The sequence below is a fragment of the Kogia breviceps genome, chromosome 12, assembly GCF_026419965.1.
Source record: "Kogia breviceps isolate mKogBre1 chromosome 12, mKogBre1 haplotype 1, whole genome shotgun sequence".
Lineage (NCBI taxonomy): Eukaryota > Metazoa > Chordata > Mammalia > Artiodactyla > Physeteridae > Kogia > Kogia breviceps.
The window spans coordinates 78,463,770-78,486,718 of NC_081321.1; the positions used below are offsets into that span (position 1 = coordinate 78,463,770).

Consider the following 22,949-nt stretch of genomic DNA (forward strand, 5'->3'; position numbering starts at 1 on the left):
CCCCTTGCTTGGCCTTATGCAGGACAAAAAGATATGACCAGAACTCTTGGAGCTTAAAACCGAATACCAATCAGACAATTCTACCATAAAACAGACTGAGATAAAGGATACCACAGCATAATTGGGAAGTCAGAATAGGAAATAAACACTTCCCACTAAGTAAGTGTAGAAGCTTCATGATGCAAAGGGTTGCTGAGCAGGACCATCAAGAATGTGCAAGGTTTCAGTTAAGACAGATGAAGTAGGTACACCAGAGGTAGGAAGTACATATAAAAAGTGAGAAAGGAAAGTAATTATGTTTTTCCTGCATTTTTCCTATGTCTATCTGAAGTTGTTATTTAGCCTCAACAAGTAAAATAACTAATCCTCAAAGAGTAGTGGATTTTGCAAATTTAGAGGTTTTACCTGACAAGGGCAACATAGGTAAACACAGATTTCAAAAACTTCACAGATCTCTTACACCTAGCAAATAAACCTCATTGAACTGGCCAATTTCCTCCCGTAGGTTCTTACTATGACTTCCAAGTTGGTGCTTTAGAGGAACTGGGATGTCTCTGTTCTAGGTGTTCCTTGTAGTACCTATACTACTACTGCTACTGGTTCAAATTCTTTGAATCAGCTACTAAAATAAGTCAACTACTTAAACGCTGTATTGCAAACACCCATCCCGACTACATGATAAAAGGAGAATTCACTTTGGAAACAATTTAATACACACTTAACTAAACCACTCCCTCAGGAAGTGATTTTTTTCCCATGTATGAGATATTAACCTACCTCACAGGGCTGCTGAAGGTTAATTTCAGTGATGCAAGCAAAAGGGTAGTGTCTGTCTGACACCTAAGTGTTACCTGGAATGCTGATGTCTGGGTTCAAGTTGCAGCTGGCCATCTGGAGCTTCATATGGCTCTTCTACCTCATACACATTTGTGTCAGTGTCCTCCATGCTGCTGGAATTCTGCCATTCCAGCTCTGGAGTTTTCCCCACAGTCATAATAAACGGCAAGTTCTCGTACTCTGGTATTTCCTCATAATGGCGTATATTTTCATACTCCGGTGCACAGCCACTTATAACAGATTTGCAAGGTGCCTGTGAGGATGACTCCCTGGAGAGCATTTGGTCATCCAAAGACTCAGCTCTTGGTCCATTAGTTGCACTGGTCTGGCCCCGCGACTTCTTCCTCTTCTTTTGGGATTCCAGGCTATAGTTATCTGCCGAATATGCCTTAGTGGGTTTATTTCTCTTTTCTTCTACCAACAAGCCATGCCAATCACTTTCACTCCCTTTTCTCTCCCCACCTGCAAGGCTGCCTGAGGTTGTGTCTCCGAGTTGGCTACTCTTGGACCAAAATTTCTGGAAGTCACTCTTCATGAAACAGATGGACAGCTTAATGTTGAGCAACTTCTTTAAAGAGTTCTTCTTTTGAGAGTCTTTGCAAGGCTTAGTGCACCTTTCTACATCCACAGCAGATAATGATTTTGCTCTAGGTTTGGTCAAGGCAGTGGGAGGCTCACTGTTTGAGGATATAGTAACAGACTTCAAGGATTCTGGGTTCCCTGAAAAGGGTATAATAGGATGAGGTAATTTCCACACCGGCTTCTCTGAAGCCCGTTTAGGCATATCAAAGGAGGACGACACACCACGGTTTGGGGCACATAAATGCTGAAGGTGATTTCTTTCTAGACCCTTCTCTGAACTTTTTTCTTCATTTGAGGGATAAGAACTTTTCTCCACAAGCTCCTCTGAGGCAGCCTTTTTAAGCACTCCTGCAGCAGGCAAGCTGTGTCTTTGAGGTTTTTGGGGGACAATTCTTGAGGAACTTTCATCTTTTATCATACATTCCTTTTGCAGTTGAGGGGCAGACACTCCTGGGTTATAGGCAGTAGGCAAATGTTCGGTGCAGGTTAATTTGAGTTGCTTGGGCAGGCTCATAGATAGAGTACTGCATCTTATAAAACTGGTCCTTTTGTCCACAGCAGGTGACATACTAGAACCATCTCCTGTCTTGTCAGAACTCAAATTAGAGTCTGTCTCTAAAGGAGATGCCATATTTTCAAAGGAAGATGTTTCAGGACACAAAGCTTTTTGTGAATTGAGTAAGTTTTGTCTGTCACTGTTGAAGTCCACATTCAATTCACTTTTATTTCCTGGCTTCACTTTGTCCACCTGTTCCTGGTTACACAAAACATTCCGATGAAAAACACTGATTTTATCGTTTTTCAAACTATCTTCAAAAAGACAAGGAGAGCTACTGTCTACATTCTCTGGTTCTTCGTTACTTTCGCTAGGAGTATCTATATGTTTCTGGCGTAATAGGCGTGCAGCACGTGTCTTTCTGGGCTTGGGAGTTGGAAATTTGTGGGTGTATGGCACTAAGTGAATTTCCAAGGGACCAAGGTCTTTGACTTCTGATTTCTTAATATCTCCATCTGAAGATAAAAAAGTACTCCTTTTACCATTTTCTAGAGCTTCTTGTTCAGATGAATGAAGGTAAGTGTTGCTTTTTTCACTGTCACCCTGACTAGTTTCAAAATTTTGAAATTCATCACTAGGAAGTTGTAGGTGGCAATGGTGATGATCAGAAACTTTTTCAAAGCTGGACAGGGATGGTGACAAATCTGCAAATTCAATTCTGAATTGTCTGTTGGAATTACAGCCATCACTCATTTCTGGACTGTCTGTGAATCTGTGCTTCTGTGGAAAAATAAAAGGTGATGTTCGTTGTGTTAAAACATCTTTGAGCTTCTCTTCCAGGATGCTTGCCTTTAAAACTACTTCACTCTGGCTCTTGACCTTTTCATCACTAGAATCACATTTACGCTGAGTTTTTATAGCTGAAGAGGACTCACCAATTTTATTATTTTCTAAATTTTCATGCATTTCCAGGGGCCCTAAGACAAGCTGCTTGACACACAAATTCTCTCTATTTCCAAGCTTATGGTTACACTCCGAACGGCAGGAACACATTGGTAAAATATAATCACTGCTCTGATGCCCTCTGTTTTTGCAGCTAGAATTGTCAATGCTTTCAGGGAATTCCTGTTTATGCTCTTCCAGGTTCATGATGATTTTCCTTGATGGTGACTGCCTGATGTCTTGAACGGGTGAGGCCTTCAGAACTTTTGGTTTCGGAGCTATTGCTGGTTTGGTTTTCTTTGTTGACTGTGGAACACTAGAAACCACAATCTCAGGTTTAGGTGCAACAGGAGGTGGAGCTGGTTTATTATTTGCCACCACAAACTTTGGCTTGGGGGCCACTGGTGGCTTCTTAATCTCTAGAAAGGAAAAAAAATCTGATAACCAAAAAACCAAAGCACAAGATAAATGATTAAATTTGATAACATTTTTACTTTTGACAATATGCTTAACTTGCATTTTACTAGGTAGTTTATATTATACTATACAGAGTCTATTATTACTCTTGAAAATTCCTTAAATTGCCCTTTGGTTCCAGTACACATAGCTTTGGATATATTGTACATTGCTTAATAAGTCCAATACAGTTTTTCTTCTAACTCTGGAATGGATTACCATATCTTCAGGCAACACTAAATGAAATACAGTAACTGGCTTCTGCTTGAGATCCGTATATAGGAGAAGGCACTTCAGTTCATTTGCTGAGTGCTACGAGTTGAATCTGTCTAAGGTTTATGTAGGATGCAACTCTTCAAGCTTCTCATGTGAATAAGCAGTACATATTCTTCTAACTCAATGACATACAGTAGAATTGTATGAATGCCCTTTATCAATGACCTACCTCACTAGAACCACAAAATAACCTAAAAAGGAATACAGAAATTAGAAATTTTCCAAACTGAAAAGTAATAATACTGTAATATTTAAGGCTCTTGATAAGGTTGGTATTTTTTCTGTGCAGGGGTTGTCAAACAGGAATTTTCATTATAATCCTTCACTGAGCTTTATTTTTTAAAAGTCACATGCCAACGCTCTACCTCAGGTGATTATGCTGTGTACCCTTCATTTATAACCACTATTCTAGTGCATTTAAAAGATGACCATAATTCCTATTGTAGCAATTCTTTCTTGGCATTATGTAAAAAGGACTCAATGAGCACCTATTACACTGTGCTAGATTTGCAAAGATCTGCTACTAAACTACAGGAACCTAAATAAAAGCTGCACACAAAAGACCAATAAAATGAAGTTACAGAGTCTGAACATCCTCATTTTTTAACGTTCTTTTGTTTTTCTACCTATACTATCACTTATCACCCCGTCATATTTCCCAAGACAAGATAAAACATATTTTACCTTATACTTCTTATACTTATGTTTGTTCCTCCAACAGGATCTAACACTTAATGAAAACTTAGTGAAAAACATAAACATAAACCTTTCAAAATATCATCTGCTGGACATTGTTTAAGTACTTGAATACACAGAGGTTTCGATTCTTCACTTGGTGAGGAGTTTCTTTTCAACAAAGGAAATTAGTCACAACACTCCAACCCAGGAAGATATTACAGGGACATGAGTAGGGAGGAAAAAAAAAAAGAATAGGGCGCTCTACTTCCTTTTACCAACCAAGAAAGAATTTCTCAAACCCCTAATACTTTGTGTTCAACCAAGATCACCTGATGACAGATGCCTTCTCATTCAATTCCTCAGGATAATGTTATAATAAAAAAGATATGAAGTATTTCCAAAATGACTTAATACAAACTCCCAACACCATGCAATTTCAGTTGTGTTCAATAAGCATGTTATTATTGTTTTCTTAGGTAGAAAAAATTTTAAAACCATTCAAAGCCTAATGAAAAAGCTTGGTGTAATGGTCTATTAAATTAAACTCCTGACCTGTAAAGTCTTAAGAGAAAGTATGAATGCCCTAGGCCTCTTACCTCCCATCTTACTCAAGATAAGGAAAACAGACAGACCATCACATTGATTTCATTTCTGTATGCATTCTGAAAACATCCTACCTCTGGGCATTTTGAAGGAATTAAAAAAAAAAAAAAGAAATCAGTTCTGTAACATGGAAAGAGTTCTGGAGATTGGCTGCACAGCAGTATGAAAGTACTTAACGCTACTAAACTGTACACTTAAAAATAGTATAGATGGTAAATTTAGGTTAGGTGTATTTTACCACAACTAAAACAAACAAACAAAAAAACCCCCTGTCTCATTAATCTTTTACTTTCTGAATCTTAGAGCCTTTTCAGAAGCTTCAGGGTCATTTACCCAACCAATTTTTGCTATTTTAGTTCAATCATTTTTCATAAATCTCTGTTCTCAGTGTCCTAGAAATTCAATTAACTATATGAATTATGGTCAATTACCAACAGATATAGTGCAGCATTATGTACCTAACTGCCTCAACACACACTCACTGAATTAAATAAAGAACTGCGAGCTTTGGCTTAGCTAACCATGTATTGGAGGAGGCCAATAACATAACTGGGTGTGCCTCTGTGGAGAATTGGTTGCCTCAGTTTCCTTACTTGCAAATGAGGGAGGTGAAGAGATCTCTAAAGCCTAAATGATTCTGAGGTGATAACTTCAGGAGATATCTGCTTCAGGAGAACCCTTAGATTCTCTAGCCGCTTTGCCCTGTGTGATTTTTCTTCGGTGTACCTCCCTCTGTCTTCACCACTAGAAGACAAGCTCCAGGAGGGCAGGTACTTTGTCTCTTTGCTGTATCCCCAATGCTAAACATAGGGCCTGGGAACAGGCAGAGCTGCCACATACACATAGTCTTTACTATGTCTCAATAACAAGATATTTCTTTAAAAAGAAATCAATATCCACTTAAATGTAGAATATTTTGAAAAGTTAGCAGGAATCAACTTCAATAGGATTACTGAATAAATTCTTTTTAAAATTTATTTTATTTATTTATAACCGCATTGGGTCTTTGTTGCTGTGCACAGGTTTTCTCTAGTTGCAGCGAGTGGGGGTTACTCTTCTTAGTGGTGCACAGGCTTCTCATTTCTGTGACTTCTCTTGTTGTGGAGCACGGGCTCTAGGCGCACGGGCTTCAGTAGTTGTGGCACGTGGGCTCAGTAGTTGTGGCTTGTGGGCTCTAGAGTGCAGGCTCAGTAGTTGTGGCGCACGGGTTTAGCTGCTCCGTAGCGTGTGGGATCTTCCCAGACCAGGGCTTGAACCAGTGTCCCCTGCATTGGCAGGTGGATTCTTAACCACTGCGCCACCAGGGAAGTCCCTAAATTCTTAATTATTAGTAGGAACAAGTGTTCAACTAAGTCACTAGAATAGCAATATTTGAAGTCCTTCATTATTATTTTTTTTTATTTTAAAATTATTTATTTATTTTTTAGTGGCTCTATTTTGAAAGAAACACAGCTCAAAAAATAACAAGCCTTTAATGTCACCGTCTGCTCCAATGTCAAACTCTTGAAATAAGTGCACCATGCTTGGAAATGGATCCAGCACCTTTGGATCTTAATACTGTATCAACAGTCAGACCCAAAGCTTTTTAGAGCATAGCAGCAAATCTTTTATTTACACAGCTGTTTGGCTCCAGGGAAAAATAAGGTAAGAAAGTAAAGCACTAGTACCATTTTACTAACAATTACAAACACACTCATCATCTGTTACACACAGATGGTGTCAGTCCACGTGCAACACTTTCTTAGCTATTGGACCAGCCAAAAAGCAAAGCACAGCACATATACACCAAGACCTGTACATGTTCAAAAATATATGAAATATATTTCTATAATTATCTCTCCTTTTTTCATATACTGATTATAATTCTAAAATCTCTATTGTGGGCCTACTCTTTCACAGACACAGAAAAACAAAGCAAGCTCTTCTTCAGGATACATATAACTTTGATGTTCTACATTTTTCTTATTGCCTTAAATTAAGCCAACCATCCCAAATACCACAGATTAGATTCAGTGTAAACAAACATCCCCTCCCCCAACTGCAAATAACATTCCTAAAGTTTTAATCAATTCTGAATACTGTTCCAAAGAGCATCATAAACAGCTTGTAAGAATGATGAACACATAATTTTATAAGAATAGGATGCAAATAAAACCCCAGTTCTTTTCTATATTCTCCATTTAAACATGAGAAAAAATAATAAATCTTAACAGATGGGCAAATAAAAAAGTAGTTAATGCTTCTCAGAAAACCATGCTAAAAACCAACTAACTCAGCTAAACACAGGAAGTGTCCCTCTTTTAAACACCACAAAAATGTCTGTGGACTTCTTTAATTATAAAGTTCATAAAATATAAAAATAGTTTGCATTATTCAAGGGTCATTCAAATGAAAGAATAATAAAATTCCAGACTGAGACCTAGATCCGGTTTACATATTTAAATGTAGAATTAAATGCTTCTGTATAGCTTCATTATAAACTGTTAGGACTGGAACTGAAAACTGATATATATAAGGTATGAATTTTAAATGTGTTTGACACTGGAGGGGAGAGTTAAAATTGGCTGGAAGGATTTTAAAATCTCCAACCACTTTATTTTATTTATTTATTTATTTTTGCCTGTGTTGGGTCTTCGTTGCTGTGCGTGGGCTTTCTCTAGTTGTGGTGAGCCGGGGCTACTCTTTGTTGCGGTGCGCAGGCTTCTCATTACAGTGGCTTCTCTTGTTGCAGAGCACAGGCTCTAGGGCGCGTGGGCTTCAGCAGTTGTGGCACACGGGCTCAGTAGTTGTGGCTCGCAGGCTCTGGAGCACAGGCTCAGTAGTTGTGGCGCACAGACTTAGTTGCTCCACATGTGGGATCTTCCCAGACCAGGGCTTGAACCCGTGTCTCCTGCATTAGCAGGCGGATTCTTAACCACTGCACCACCAGGGAAGCCCTCCAACCACTTTAAACTGAAATTAAATTAGACTTGTTCCTTAATAAAACAAAGTGAGGCACAGAAATTTAGGATGAAAATAACTCACCTCAAGTAAGCAGAAAGCCTCCCTTTGATAAGGAAAAGAGAGTTTATAAATAACATAATTCCCAGTACACGATGACATATCTCCTATACACACATATAGCATCAAAAAGGAAAGATCCACAACATCTTCCTCAGGAATGCTACTATGGGAACACTTCACCCCTTGCTTTCTTATTCCTATTGGCTAAACTTCTTGCCTCGTTAGTTGTAATCTGATTACACCTAGCCGTACAACCTCCAATATATCTAGGCTTTAGAAAGAATAAAGCCAGAATATTTAGAGTGCTGTTTGACAGTTGCAAGATGCAGGAATTTAAAATAAATGCCAAGAAAAGCTAAGAAAATTTAATCTGATACTTACATGCTGGTTCTAGAAGTAACTGTGGCGAAGCTTTACACTATTTTACTATAAAATGTCTAATGAAAGTTTATTTATTACAACGCGGGCAAAAATGTTCCTTAATTCTGAATACATTATTAAGTTCTGGCTTAAACATTAACCTATGTTCTTATAAGTGAATTTAACACCACGTTAGTAATTATTTTGGAAAATAGGAACTGTTCCTTCAGGATGTTTAGAAATATAACGTCCAGAATTCTTCAAAGTCTACACAAAGGTAATACAACAGGCTTTGCCATTTGTATAAAGGGAAACGACGACAAGAGGCAGACAGAAAATAAGGCTTTGTCTACACTAACCAGGTAGAAATAGGGAAAAAAATCCATAAAAAATTGGATGAAGAGGAACCAAAACCTTGGCATGGGCAATTATACTCCTCTGCTCCTCAGGTAACCGGGGGAAAACCACCAAAACAGGAGTAAAAATGTCTAAACCTCTTTATTTAATAAGGGTCAGGATTTCCAGTAGACATTAGGGGTTAAAGCCACTCAGCCTAGTCGCCGAGTTCAACACTCAAGGAACACTGCCCTTTCCTAGCATAACTGATTTCTTAACATGGGAATCTAAACTATTTTCATACGCAAAGGCAAAGTCGCTCAAATTTTAGAAGAGAAAAGTAAACGCCCTCTTTACATTTCCAGTTTCACCTTGCGCTAAGAGCCCCCAACACGGTCTTCTTTTTAAAAGGAGGTCCCAAGAGACACACGATTTCCAAAGAGCCCCTCTTGGCATGAAGGGACGAATCCGGCAGCAAACACCGTCTCCTCCGCACAGTCCTGAGGAAAGGTAGAGGGAATATCGCTAACCCATCCCGGAGGACAAAGTTGCTCCGAGCCCAAGACTTCCAGCGCTCGCTACAAACTTTCCAGCGGCAGCTCCAGCGCCGTCACTTACCAGCAGCAGAAGTCATGATTCCCCCGTGTAGCTCGCTTCCCGGCTCGCCCCCCTCAATCACCGCTCCCCTTACAGTCCATTGTTTCAACAGTTTGGGCAGAAGAGAAAAGCCCCGGCAGAGCCCACATTCCGTCTCGCAGCCCCGAGGCTCAACCCCAGCGCCGCACAAAGGACGCGGCCGGCTCCAGGGACCCGGCGGCGCTCCCTGGCGCGAGCCGCCGGCGACGGGCGGGCGGGCACGAGCGCCGCCCAGCCAAGCTCCCGGCAGACAGCCACGCGCGCACACGAGCAGTGCTCACCGCGGCTTCGCCGGCGCGCGCCCTTCTCCAGCTCCAAAAAAAATCAGAGCTCCAGGCGCCCCCTGCTAGTCGCGGCCGTAAAAGGCGGACAAAAGCCCCAGCCTCCTCCAATCAGGGGGCCCAAGTTTCAGCCTGTTCCCGCCCCTCCAGTCCACACGTTCAAGCTCAGCGCCAATGAGCGGGCCTGAAAAAGGGGCGTGAGCTGCAAGGCATGCTGGGAATTGTAGTTTTCTGGACCCACGGGACCTGCAGAAGCAGACTCCTGGGCGCATGCAGCCATTCTCCCGCCTTCATTTCCCATCGTGCTGAGGCGGGTGGCATGGCGGAGAAGGATGACACCGGATTTTGACGAAGAGGTTGTTTTTGAGGTAAGGGGAAAATGGCGGTGCGTGTGAATTGCCTTTGTTTGAGAAGGACGAGGGAGAAGGCGAGGAGGCCGGGCGAGAGGCCGATACCGGGGCGAGGAATCGGGTGACGCTCCTGCCGGCCTCGGTCACCGAATCTCGTCAATTTCCTGGCCTAATGTTGGACGCAGCCTGACAGGTGTAGCCTGAGGCGCTCTCGCCGCGCCTGGCCTCTGCCTCGGGCCATCCCAGAATTCCCAGCCAGGCCGGTGGACTAGATCCCTGCTTGTTCCCACTCACCCGTAAGATTTAGCTTCCCCCTTTTTCGTCCTGGATTTGTTCGGGTCAGTATTCAGAAATGCCCCACGTCACAGTTCGCGGTCGAGGCGTGGCCCTCGGAATGGAGGCAGCAGGTGCTAGTTTTTGTTTTTGTTTGTTTGTTTTTGCGGTACGCGGGCCTCTCACTGCTGTGGCCTCTCCCGTTGCGGAGCACAGGCTTCGGACGCGCAGGCTCAGCGGCCATGGCTCACGGGCCCAGCCGCTCCGCAGCATGTGGGATCTTCCCGGACTGGGGCACGAACCCGTGTCCCCCGCATCGGCAGGCGGACTCTCAACCACTGCGCCACCAGGGAAGCCCTTGTTTTTGTTTTTTTATACCGAGGTTTAAGATCTGTGTGTGGGACCTACTGTAGGTGATTCGGGGCATCTCAGCATTTAATTCTTTTGTCCTTTGCTGTTGCGCTAGGTGTAGCTGGTTCTTCTGATTCGAGGCTCGAATGTGAATGCTTTTGTGTGGGACTATTTTAAGACGTTCTCTGCCATCTTGAATGAAAACAAAAACAAACAAAAAAACACAGTCTAGTGTTTTTGTTGCCATTTGTCTATCAGACACAGGTGAAAAGTCACACCCCTGTATAAGACATGTATGTATACTTTACTAAAATCCATTCATCCGACAAGATTTTAAGAAATTTAAGAAAAGAAATGGCTCATTCCATATCATTAGAGAGATACGCAATAAATAGTACAGAATGGTAAATGTTGAAATATATACAAACTGTCATTGGAGGATTGATTTGGAAACCGCCCTCTGTTCTTGTGGCCTTGGAGACACTACACCCAGTAAATGGATATTGGAGGTGGATCTTGAACTGTGAATACGTTTAGAGAGATGGAAGGGAGAAAATGCATTATAAGGAAAAAGAACAGAGTATGCCAAGGTTGGGAGGTGTGAAAGTACCTGGTGTAGATTTTTCAGGGACTTGAGTGTGGAGTGTCGCTATATAAAGTGGTTTGTTGGGGCTGGAATGGAGAAGTAGTGGAAGATAGGGCTCTTTTTTTTTTTTTTTAAGCGGTACACGGGCCTCTCACTGTTGCGTCTCCCGTTGCGGGGCACAGGCTTCGGACACGCAGGCCCTGCATCGGCAGGCGGACTCTGAAACACTGCGCCACCAGGGAAACCCAAGATAGGGCTCTTTTACCAAAAGGAAGTGCCTGGATTTGAAGAGGTCAGTAGGGAAGGCAAGTGCCTGAGTTCTGGAAAAGAGAGAAGAAATAATTGAATAATGGCTTGGACAGATACTTCTAAGGTAAAATAGAGGAAACAGTTACAAGACTGTGGGAGATGAAGAAGAGACAAAAATCTATGCTGCTTAGATTGCTAGAGAGAGGGAACTGTGTGGATAATCTGAGTATAATTGTAATACATGCTTAAAGAACATTTCATTATGGAAAACAAGCCACAAAATTAAAATCACTCATTTTCCTACCACCCACAGATGGCTACTATTCACATTATAGTATGTGTTCTTACAGACTTTTTTTCTACTCAAATGTATGTTTGATATTTTTTAAACACACAAAAAAAATACCACATAGAATTTTATATGTATTTTTCAGTGAGTCTTTTCCTATTCATTACTCTTTGAAAACAATAACATAATATCCAGTCATGTATGTTTATCATAATATAACTATTTTCCCATTCTTGGATAGTTATATTGTTTCAAAATACAATTGTAAGCAGCACTGACATAAGTCCATCTTTTACTGCATCTCTGTTTTTCCTTAGAGTAATTTCCAGAAGGGAAACTAGTGGGTCAAAGGATATGAACATTTTTTAAGACTTATGCAGAAAGGTTATACCTATTTAAGTTTCCATTAGGAGTATTTTCACCAAATCCTCAGCAACAACCTTATTAGTTTCCTTTAATCTTTGTTAATTTTATAGGAAAAATAGCATTCTGTTGTTCTAATTTACATTTTGTACATTTACTGGAAACATTTTTATTTCTTTCTTGAGAAAAGAAATCTTTTTTTGTACTTTTTGCTCATTTTACTATTGGATGTTAGCTTCTTACGGATTGCATACTTTTTACTTTTCTTTGTTTTTTTGTTTTATGTGAACCTGGTGTAAAGTCTTTATTGAATTTGTTGCAATATTGCTTCTGTTTTATGTTTTGGTTTTCTGGCTGTGAGGCATGTGGGATCTTACCTCCCTGACCAGGGATTGAACCTGCACCCCCTGCATTGGAAGGTGAAGTCTCAACCACTGGACTGCCAGGGAAGTCCCTTCCATACGTTTTTCATATGTTACTTAACCTTACCATACTTGTAGAAATTTTTTTTAGTCTGTAGTTTAATGTATTTGCTTTTTGTCACATACATTAATTTTTATCGCAGCATGATATTCATAAAAAAGTGCACAAATCATAAATGTGCAGAACGATGTATTTTCACATGTTGAATACATCCATGTAACCAGTACCCATGTTAAGAAACTGAACGTCAACTAGCACACCAGAAACTCCCTCTTACTCCCTTTCAGTCACTTCTCCCCACCCCAAAGATAACCACAATTCAAACCTGTAATAACTAACTTAGATTCCTTTTATCTATTTTTATAGTTTACACACTGGGCAATTCCATTTGTATATGCTCTTTTTGCTCTGACTTTTTGCTCTCTGGTTTTTTTGTTAGATTCATCCATATGGTCATGTGAGCATTTTTTATTTCTCTAGTATTCCATGTGAATGCATGACCATTTTTAAATCCACTCTACTATTAATGGTCTTCGGGTGATTTCCAGTTTGAGACTATTATGAACAGTGCTAGTGTGAACCTTTTAGTATATATGTTTTATTGAACATATTTCTGTTGAGTATATACTTAGACGTGGAATTGCTAAATCATAGGAAATACATACATTCACCTGTGTAGATATTGCCAAACATTATTCCAAAGTGGTTGTACCAATTTATATTTCTACCAGCAGTACAGGAGAGGTCCAGTTGCTCTACAGCCTCACCAACACTTGATAATTTCAGTTTCTCTTTTTACCATTCTGGTAGGTGTGTACTGGTATTTCCTCTTGGCTTTAATTTGCATTTCCCTGATAAGGAAAGGGGGAGTCTTTTTATACGTTTAAGGACCAGTTGTGTATCCAGTTTAGTGAAGCCAGTTCAAGTTTGTTGCGTATTTTCCTTTTGGATTATCTCTTCTTGTTACTGATTTGAAGGAGTTCTTTACATGAACTGGATATAAGTCTTTTGTCGGATCTGTGTACCTCAAATATCTCAGGAGGTGTGTGGCACTCTCTTAATAGTGTCTTTAATGAACAGAAGCTCTTAACTTTATCATAATCCAATTAAACCTTTTTCTTTTATCGTTAGTGCCTTTAAAGAAATATATGCCTGCTCTAAGGTGACAAAGATTATTTTCTCTAAAAGCTTTATTTTACCTTTTGTTTCTAGATCTGCTATCTGTCTGGAACTGATTTTTGTGTGGTATCAAGTAAAGGTCAATATATGTTTTTTTCCCCACATGGATGTCTAATTAACCTGGCATTTTCTTTTTTTTCCTTTTTTTTTTTTTTTTTTAAGAAGGAATTTCCATCGTCAGGAAACAACTTTATTTATTTATAAATTTATTTATTTTTGGCTGTGTTGGGTCTTCGTTGCTGCACGCCAGCTTTCTGTAGTTGCAGCGAGCGGGGGCTACTCTTTGTTGTGGTGTGTGGGCTTCTCACTGTGGTGGCTTCTCTTGTTGTGGAGCACGGGCCCTGGGCACGCGAGCTTCAGTAGCTGTGGCTCACGGGCTCTAGAGTGCAGGCTCAGTAGTTGTGGCACAGGGGCTTCGTTGCTCCGAGGCATGTGGGATCTTCCCAGACCAGGGCGTGAACCCGTGTCCCCTGCATTGGCAGGCAGATTCTTAACTACTGCGCCACCAGGGAAGTCCTAACCTGGCATTTTCTGAACAGACCATCCTTTCTTCGCTGAACTACAATGTTGCCTTTGTCATAAATCAGGATACATTGTATGTGTAGCCTTGTTTTGGGGTATTCTCTTTTCCATTGGTTAATTTGATCATTCTTGTGCCTATACCACATTATTTTAATTACTGTAACTTTATAATACATACTAGTGTTGGATAGAATAAAACCAGCCAGCTTTATTTTCCTTCAAGATTGCTTTGGCTGTTTTTAGCCCTTTGTATTTCTGAATGAATTTTAGAAAAAGGAAACTACCAAGATTTGATTGGAATTGCTTTGAATCTATGGATTAATTTGGAGACACCTGACATCTTTACAGTATTGAATATTCCAATAGCATTTTTATTGCTTGCCTCCTAAATGAGTCAAGCAGCTTCCCATCACTTTCTGTGCTCTAGGACTGATTTTACAAACTGGGAATACAGGGGAGGAAAAACAATTTTCCCTCTACCTTTCGAGTTCTTGGCTGAGACCCCTGTCATAAAAGATAGATTAACAAGAGAAAAACAAAAGTTTATTAACATTGTTGGGAAACAAAATTCAACTGGAGTAAATTTAAAAGATCTTACTGGCTTTCTTCAATGATTCATGAATTAGGCAGCATCCCATCCAGCAGACAGAAAGGATCTTCTTCCCAGGATCTGTAAAAAATGAAAGACTTTTGTAGGCAGAAGGGAGTGGGACAAGGAAGTTAGGCTAGGAAAGAGTGGATTGGTCAATTCCAATCTCCCAATTCATCCCACCACCACCACCCGCCCCTGCCACTTCCCCCCTTGGTGTCCATACGTTTGTTCTCTGCATCTGTGTCTCTATTTCTGCCCTGCACACCGGTTCATCTGTACCATTTTTCTAGGTTCCACATATATTCATTAACATACGATGTTTTTCTCTTTCTGACTTACTTCGCTCTGTATGACAGTCTCTAGATTCATCCACGTCTCTACAAATGACCCAATGTCGTTCCTTTTCATGGCTGGGATTGACATATATACACTAATATGTATAAAATAGATAACTAATAAGAACCTGCTGTATAAAAAAATAAATTTAAAAAAAAAGAGCGTAGGGCTTCCTTGGTGGCGTAGTGGTTGAGAATCTGCCTGCCAATGCAGGGGACACGGGTTCAAGCCCTAGTCTGGGAGGATCCCACATGCCACGGAGCAACTGGGCCCGTGAGCCACAACTATGAGCCTGTGCTCCGCAACAAGAGAGGCCGAGATAGTGAGAGGCCCGCGCACGCCGCAACTAGAGAAAGCCCTCGCACAGAAACGAAGACTCAACACAGCCATAAATAAATAAATTAATTAATTAATTAATTAATTTAGGGGAAAAAAAGAGTGGATTGGTTGTGTCAAGGTCATGTTATTTTAGGGGATGGCACGGGTCTCTCAGGCAGATTACCTCATTAGTGTTGATTGGGTAGTTCCTGACTGACTGGCTTAAGATTCTATTTCTGTTACCGAACGCAGGTTCCTGTGACTGACGCACAGTAAGGCCAAACAAACCGAAAAGTCGAAGTTTGGAGCAGAGAAAGGTTTGTTGCAGGGCCATGCAAGGAGAACAGGTGGCTTGTGCCCAAAAAAACCCCCTAACTCCTTGAAGCGTTTCAGCAAAGCATTTTTAAATGTCAGGGGAGGGGAGGGGCATCACAGGGTATGTGCTAGCATCTCAGTTCATGCACAATTCTCTGACTGGTTTATCTTGAGGAACAGGGCAGTTAACATTATCAATCCTTAGGTACCAGTAGGTCTGGGGGCTACAGGCTCATGATCTTCAAGTAGCTAATTTCTTTCATTTGGTAGCGGTTTTAGCATCCAAAAAGCTCAGGAAATATGCATGAAATACTGTTATCTTGGTACTTCTAAGAGGAGCTACAGCAGAAGATATGGGGGAGGGGCTCTGTCCTGGGAAGGCTCCACAGGTCCTGTTCAGTTACATTTCTTGGAGAGGCCAAAAGTGTAATTAAGTCTTGATTTGGTAAGGCGGATCTTAGTATAAGTGATTCCATTTGGGGCCTGTTGTCCTGTTTTTAACAACATGTATACTGCATATATACACGGGAGATACTGTTAAAAAAAAACAAAACAGCTAGACAGTAGTTAAAGCAGTCAAAACATATTTTATTCAGGACGTGCAATAGGGGGAAAGAGACCTCAGTATAGAACTGGGTTCTATTGCAAATACAGCATGGATAAATGGGAATTTAATTACTAAGAGGAAACACGGGGTCAAGAGGGGTTTTGGCTAAACCACTATAACAGGATTCTTACTGAAGACAGGCTAGGGTAGTCAGACATTACCTCTGTTACCTCAGACACCAAGGTTTGCAGCAGAGAGAGTTTACTCACAAAGCAGCCAAGGGAGGAGAACAAGTCTCAAATCCACCCTCCCAAAGGTGGGGTATTTATGAGGTAAAGGAGCAGGATGGTCTTAGGTGCAAGGAAAGGTGATTGGAGGTAGGGGGAAAGTGAGGTAGTCGGTGTTCTGTGCAGACATATCTTGGTTACATGCTTCTTCCAGGGATGCATGTTAAAAAATTGAGGTGCTTAGCATGATTTGGGGGTGGAGGTTTTGGCCCTCTGACAACAAAAGAGCATTCATCCAACACCTGTGCAGGCCCAGTGTTAGGGCCCATGGTCCCAACCAGTCTTAGCCCGAACTGAACAAGAGCTGACTCTTAAGTTCCGAAAAAACAACTTAAGTCTCTGCTCCCATTACTATAGCAACCAATACATCCAAGGTGTTATCTGTGTGGTGGTTAAAGAGTCTTGTGGTGTATTACCTAGGCTATATGAAGCTTGGAGGGTATGCAGTTAAGGAGAGGGGAAAAAACTGAAGCAAGCTGATCAGTGAAGGCAGTTTATAAGCAGAGAGGTTTTAACAAGTTGTTCCCTTATCTGTTGTTCTGTAAAAACAAGCTCAAGAATCTCTATTAGTCACCAGCTTCTGTTAACCCTGTAGGGCATGATTACACCTAGGGGAATGGTAGAAGATGAGGAACCCAATGTTGAGGGTGATCAGTTGTGGCGGATGGGAGACGCTTGCTAAACTGACATTACCAGGGTTCTTGTTAAAACTAGATTTTGCAAGGAAGTGCACAGGTAGGCCTAGGAGAAGTTTCAGGAGCCTGACTAAAGTTTAATTAAGGAAAGAATCTTTGTCAATACCCAGGGGAAAATTCTAACACTTGATGGCTTGGAATTCAGGCTCAGATAGCATCTATATGGGGGGGCGGGGTGTAGACCTCTTAGGGAAGAGTAAATGTTTACTTAGGAAAGATAAATGGACCCTTAGAAGAGCAGATGGGAGATATGACAAAATTTGTCTGGGTGTAGCCTCCTCTCCTGTGATGACTCAATCTTCCCTAGTTGATGAAACTCCCAGGGAGGGGATTTATGATAATTGAGTTCCTTTTGGAAGATGTGTCTTTAGGCAGAATAAGGGGGGGGGAGTTCAGAGAAAGTTTTCCCCTTCATTTGCTGTTTTTCAAGTTCCTACAGCTCAAAATAATAAATATGCCCAATGACATAATTTTGGGGTGGCATATTCTGCTACCTTTCAGGAATGATCTATTCCTTGAGGGCACAGCTAAAATTGGCCCTTAAACTGTCTAGGCCAGCAGTCCCCAACTTTTGGCACCAGGGACTGGTTTCGTGGAAGACAGTCTTTCCACAGACGGGGTGGCAGGGGAGGTGGGGGGAGTCGGGGTGGGGTGGGGAATGAAGAGTGGGGATGGTGCGGGTGGTAATGTGAGTGATGGGGAGCGGCAGATGAAGCTTCTCTCACTCGCCTGCTGTGTGGCCCGGCTCCTAACAGGCCACGGACCGGTACTAGTCTGTGGCCCCGGAGGTTGGGGACCCCTGGTCTAGGCCTTTGCTGGGGGTGTGGGGAATGGATGATGTCTATTGGTTCCTTTTCTTTTATGATTATTGCTTAGCTCCAGTTTTCTATTTGGGGGGCTATTTTGATAGTCTTTTTTATTCTGAAAGGGAGTGTAATACAGTTGTCAAAGGAACAGACTCTGGAGTTGAACAGCATAGGAAATCCTAGTTCCAGTACATAATAGTTAATGTGATTTTGAGCAGTTTACTTAACTTCTCTGTGTGTCAGTTTTCTCAATATTAAGTAGAAATGACAGTATCAATCTCATAGAGCAGTTGTGAGTATTAAATGACTTAATGTAAGTGACCTAATTAGGTCTTATTACTTATGTTATTCATGCCCTCTCTCTTTTTTTTTTTTTTGCGGTACGCGGGCCTCTCACTGCTGTGGCCTCTCCCGTTGCAGAGCACAGGCTCTGGACGCGCAGGCTCAGCAGCCGTGGCTCACGGGCCCAGCCGCTCCGCGGCACGTGGGATCCTCCCGGACCGGGGCACGAACCCGTGTCCCCTGCATCGGCAGGCGGACTCTCAACCACTGCGCCACCAGGGAAGCCCAATGCCCTCTCTTTTTATGTTGCATAGATTTGCTGCGGTATTGACTTACCAGATATATTTTTCAAAGAATCAGTTATTGGGTTTTTTTGATGGACCCAATTGAATTTGTTAGTGTTTTTTTCTTTTTTTTAATTTTTAACTTTTATCTATTTTTTCTACTTTGTGTTTATTTTGCTGTTTTTTTTTTTTTTTCCTCTAGCTTCTTGAGTTAAAGACTTAAGTACTAAAAATAATTTGTAAGGGTATAAATTTCCCTATGAGTGCTGCATTGGCTGTATTTCATGAGTTTTGAAATGTGGTTTGTCTCACGATTTTGTAATTTCCTTTGTGATTTGTTCTTAATAGGTGATTTAATAGGTGTATGGGCAAGGGGGATTGATGTTATTGTTAGTGATGATTTTTCTTCATGTGCTCCTCCAGACCCGTAGTTCTACCCTGACCATTATGGAACGCATCACCTGTATTTCCTTGTCCTATGGATTCCATTTAGGTTCAACCAATGAGAAAGATCTTTTAAATCAGTGGTATCTTAATTTGTTCAGGCTGCTATAACAAAATGCCATAGGCTGGGTGGCTTATAAACAACAAAAATTTATTTCTCACAGTTCTGGAGGCTGGGAAACCTAAGATTCAGGGTGCCAGCATGGTTGAGTTGTGATGAGAACCCACTTCCTGGTTCATAAATGACTGTCTTTTCCTGTGTCTTCCTATGGCAGAGGGGGTGAGGGAACTCTCTGGGATCTCTTTTATAAGGGTACTGATTCTATTCTTGAGGGGTCCAACCACATGACCTAAGCACCTCGCAAAGGCCTCAGCTCCAAATACTGATAACATTGGGGATTAGGTTTCAACATACGAATTTTGGGAGGACGCAAACATATAGCAGGAGGGTAGAAGAGAGAGCACTGGAGAGATATTTATATTCCTAGTTCCCTCCCAGCAGGGCTACCATTTGGTAGTGATTGTGTTCCTGTACCTAAAGCCGCAAGTCTTCTTGGGGCACTCCTTTAACTTCATCTCTTACAGGGCTTCAGTGACACTGCTTCTTTCCTTTGGCCTTTAGGCCTGTGGAAGATAATAACTTCCTGCTGTTGCTAGTCCCTGGGTGCTTCACTATCCCCTATTGGTTGCCTCAACCCTTCTTACAGCTTGGTAAATAAATGGTCATTTCATTAAACTCTTTTCAGTTATCCCTTTTGAATGTGCCATCTGTTTCTTGTAAAGTCTTCCTTCAAGAAGACTTCCTTGGTTAACTTAATTTTGTAGTCCCTGTTCTGTTCTCCAGGATTAACTCTTATCCATTGTCATCCATGACCTTTGGTTTTACCCTCTGAGAACTTATTCTTCATCTCTTAGCACTCCATTGCCTCATATGAAATGGGTTTTAAAGTATACCTTTCTTGGGGACTGCATACCTTTCACAGCCTGATTCCTGCTGGTGTAGGTTGTGGACCGAAGAGTTGCTTTAAAGGTTGAATATGAGTTTTTGCAGGGTATTGGTTTCTTTAGCAGTATAGTTCCATGAAATGTAGTAGATTTCCAGTCTGTTTGCTTCTAGGCAGTTTCATACACAAGTAACCACACTTAAAGAGCTCATTTAGACCAAGCTCTTAAATCCGAAGTCTGTAGATTGTATACTGGTTCTGTTTTGGACTTTTTCAGCTTCATGGCATCATCTGCAATAAGACGCTTGGGTGGAAAGTATCACCCTTAGTTAGATCTTAGCAGCTGGACTGGTTCCCATTATTTTGAGGGAGGGTCTTTGGAAAGGCTTCAGGCCGCCATCTTATTTCCTGCCTTTTATCTTTTCCAGCCATGAGAACACAACTCCCTCTCCCCCCCCATTACCTTTGTCAGTCAGCTGGAATCTCAGGCCACAGGCAGAGACAGCCTACTTTTGCAGAGCTGAAAGCTTGTTAGGCACATGGTTTGTCTTTAAAGGTACAAATATTACAGTGGCAGTAGTTTTACAAAATGTTTTGCCATTTGGCTGGAATGGGTCATTAGCTTTTTAACCTGCAATATGTTTCCTTGCCATCTACCATTTGACCGCTACTAAGCCTGTGCAGTGTATTTCAGGTTAACCATCCACTGTCTCTTCCACAACTGCCTCTGCCTTACTGGTAAGCTGGAGAATACATATTGGAATACTGTTTTAGAAACATTTTGCATCCACAGCTTTGTTTAGCAGCCAAAAAAGAAAAAAAAAAGGGCAGTAAGAAGTGAATCTCTGCTTCCTTGCTTCCTTCCAAATTGGGAACCCTCATTTATATCTATAACCCTAGCTGCAAGATAATTTGGAAAATATCACATTTAGCCTTTCCATCCCTTTAATACAGGAGTCACACTAGGAAGGAATAGTGGCTGAACAAACCAGCCTACCATATCCATCATAGGACCTAACCCCCTTTCTCCTAAGAAAATTTAACTGGGATATTTTTATTTTTTAATTTTTTTAACATCTATATTGTAGTATAATTGCTTTACAATGTTTTGTTAGTTTCTGCTGTATAACAAAGTGATTCAGCTTTATGCATACATATATCCCTTTATCCCCTCCCTCTTGCGTCTTCCTCCCACACTCCCTATCCCACCCCTCTAGGTGGTCACAAAGCACCCAGCTGAGCTCCCTGTGCTATGCCACTGCTTCCCACTAGCTATCTGTTTTACATTTGATAGTGTGTATATGTCAGTGCTACTCTTCACTTCATCCCAGCTTCCCCTTTCCTCTCCCCGTGTCCTCAAGTCCATTCTCTACGTCTGCGTCTTTATTCCTATCCTGCCCCTAAGTTCATGAACCATTTTTTTTTTTAGAGTTCATATATATGTGTTAGCATACGGTATTTGTTTTTCTCTTTCTGACTTACTTCACTCTGTATGACAGACTCTAGGTCCATCACCTCACTACAAGTAAGTCAATTTCGTTTCTTTTTATGGCTGAGGAATATTCCATTGTATATATGTGCCACAGCTTCTTTATCCATTCATCTGTCGATGGACACTTAGGTTGCTTCCGTGTCCTGGCTACTGTAAATAGAGCTGCAATGAACATTGTGATACATGACGCTTTTTGAATTATGGTTTTCTCAGGGTATATGCCCAGTAGTGGGATTGCTGGGTCGTATGGTAGTTCTATTTTTAGTTTTTTAAGGAATTTCCATACTGTTCTCCATAATGGCTGTATCAATTTACATTCCCACCAACAGTGCAAGAGGGTTCCCTTTTCTCCACACCCTCTCCAGCATTTACTGTTTCTAGATTTTTTTTTCTTTTTTTTTTTTTTTTTTTGTGGTATGCGGGCCTCTCACTGTTGTGGCCTCTCCCATTGCGGAGCACAGGTGGCTCCGGATGCACAGGCTCAGCGGCCATGGCTCACGGGCCCAGCCACTCCACAGCACGTGGGATCTTCCTGGACTGGGGCACGAACCCATGTCCCCTGCATCGGCAGGCAGACTCTCAACCACTGCCACCAGGAAAGCCCTCTAGATTTTTTGATGATGGTCATTCTGACCCGTGTGAGGTGATACCTCATTGTAGTTCTGATTTGCATTTCTCTAATGATTAGTGATGTTGAGCATCCTTTCATGTGTTTGTTGGCAATCTGTATATCTTCTCTGGAGAAATGTCTATTTACATCTTCTGCCCATTTTTGAATTGGGTTGTTTGTTTTTTTTGATATTGAGCTGCATGAGCTGATTGTATATTTCGGAGATTAATCTTTTGTGAGTTGCTTTGTTTGCAAATATTTTCTCCCATTCTGAGAGTTGTCTTTTCATCTTGTTTATGGTTTCCTTTGCTGTGTAAAAGCTTTTAAGTTTCATTAAGTCTCATTTGTTTATTTTTGTTTATATTTCCATTTCTCTAAGAGATGGGTCAAAAAGGATCTTGCTGTGATTTATGTCATGGAGTGTTCTGCCTATATTTTCCTCTTAAGAGTTTTATAGTGTCTGACCTTACATTTAGGTCTTTAATCCATTTTGAGTTTATTATTGTGTAAGGTGTTAGGAAGTGTTCTAAGTTCATTCTTTTACATGTAGCTGTCCAGTTTTCCCAGCACCACTTATTAAAGAGGCTGTCTTTTCTCCAACCTTTGTATACTCTTGCCTCCTTTATCAAAGGTAAGGTGACTATATGTGTGTAGGTTTATCTCTGGGCTTTCTATCCTGTTCCATTGTTCTATATTCTGGTTTTGTGCCAGTACCATACTATCTTGATTACTGTAGCTTTGTAGTGTAGTCTGAAGTCAGGGAGCCTGATTCCTCTAGCTCCGTTTTTCTTTCTCAAGATTGCTTTGGCTATTCGGGGTCTTTCGTGTTTCCATACAAATTGTGAAATTTTTTGTTGTAGTTCTGTGAAAAATGCCAGTGGTCGTTTGATAGGGATTGCATTGAATCTGTAGATTGCTTTGGGTAG

The 22,949-nt window shown here is 41.2% G+C and overlaps 2 protein-coding genes across 9 annotated transcripts in view; one reads left to right on the forward strand and one right to left on the reverse strand.

The window, feature by feature from the left end:
• Positions 1 to 9,415, reverse strand: part of FGD6 (FYVE, RhoGEF and PH domain containing 6) — a 107,148-nt gene extending 97,733 nt beyond the window's left edge. The window contains exons 1-2 of the mRNA XM_067009898.1: positions 9,188 to 9,415; positions 852 to 3,276 (exon numbers count right to left, since the gene is read on the reverse strand). Coding sequence (XP_066865999.1) covers positions 852 to 3,276; positions 9,188 to 9,203 — 2,441 coding nt within the window. The 5' untranslated portion in view covers positions 9,204 to 9,415. The remainder of the gene's footprint in view (positions 1 to 851; positions 3,277 to 9,187) is intronic.
• Positions 9,416 to 9,715: 300 nt separating this feature from the next.
• The window catches only part of VEZT (vezatin, adherens junctions transmembrane protein), a 79,109-nt gene continuing 65,875 nt past the window's right edge, over positions 9,716 to 22,949 (forward strand). For 4 of the 8 annotated variants that reach the window (XM_067009902.1, XM_067009909.1, XM_067009904.1 and 1 more), the window contains exon 1: positions 9,722 to 9,854. Coding sequence is in view for 4 of the 8 variants with exons in the window: in XM_067009907.1 (XP_066866008.1) it covers positions 9,819 to 9,854 (36 nt within the window). In the remaining 4 variants the exon portion in view is untranslated. Of the gene's footprint in view, positions 9,855 to 22,949 lie in introns of all 8 variants that reach the window. The other 4 variants (XM_067009907.1, XM_067009906.1, XM_067009899.1 and 1 more) reach the window with 4 other exon arrangements.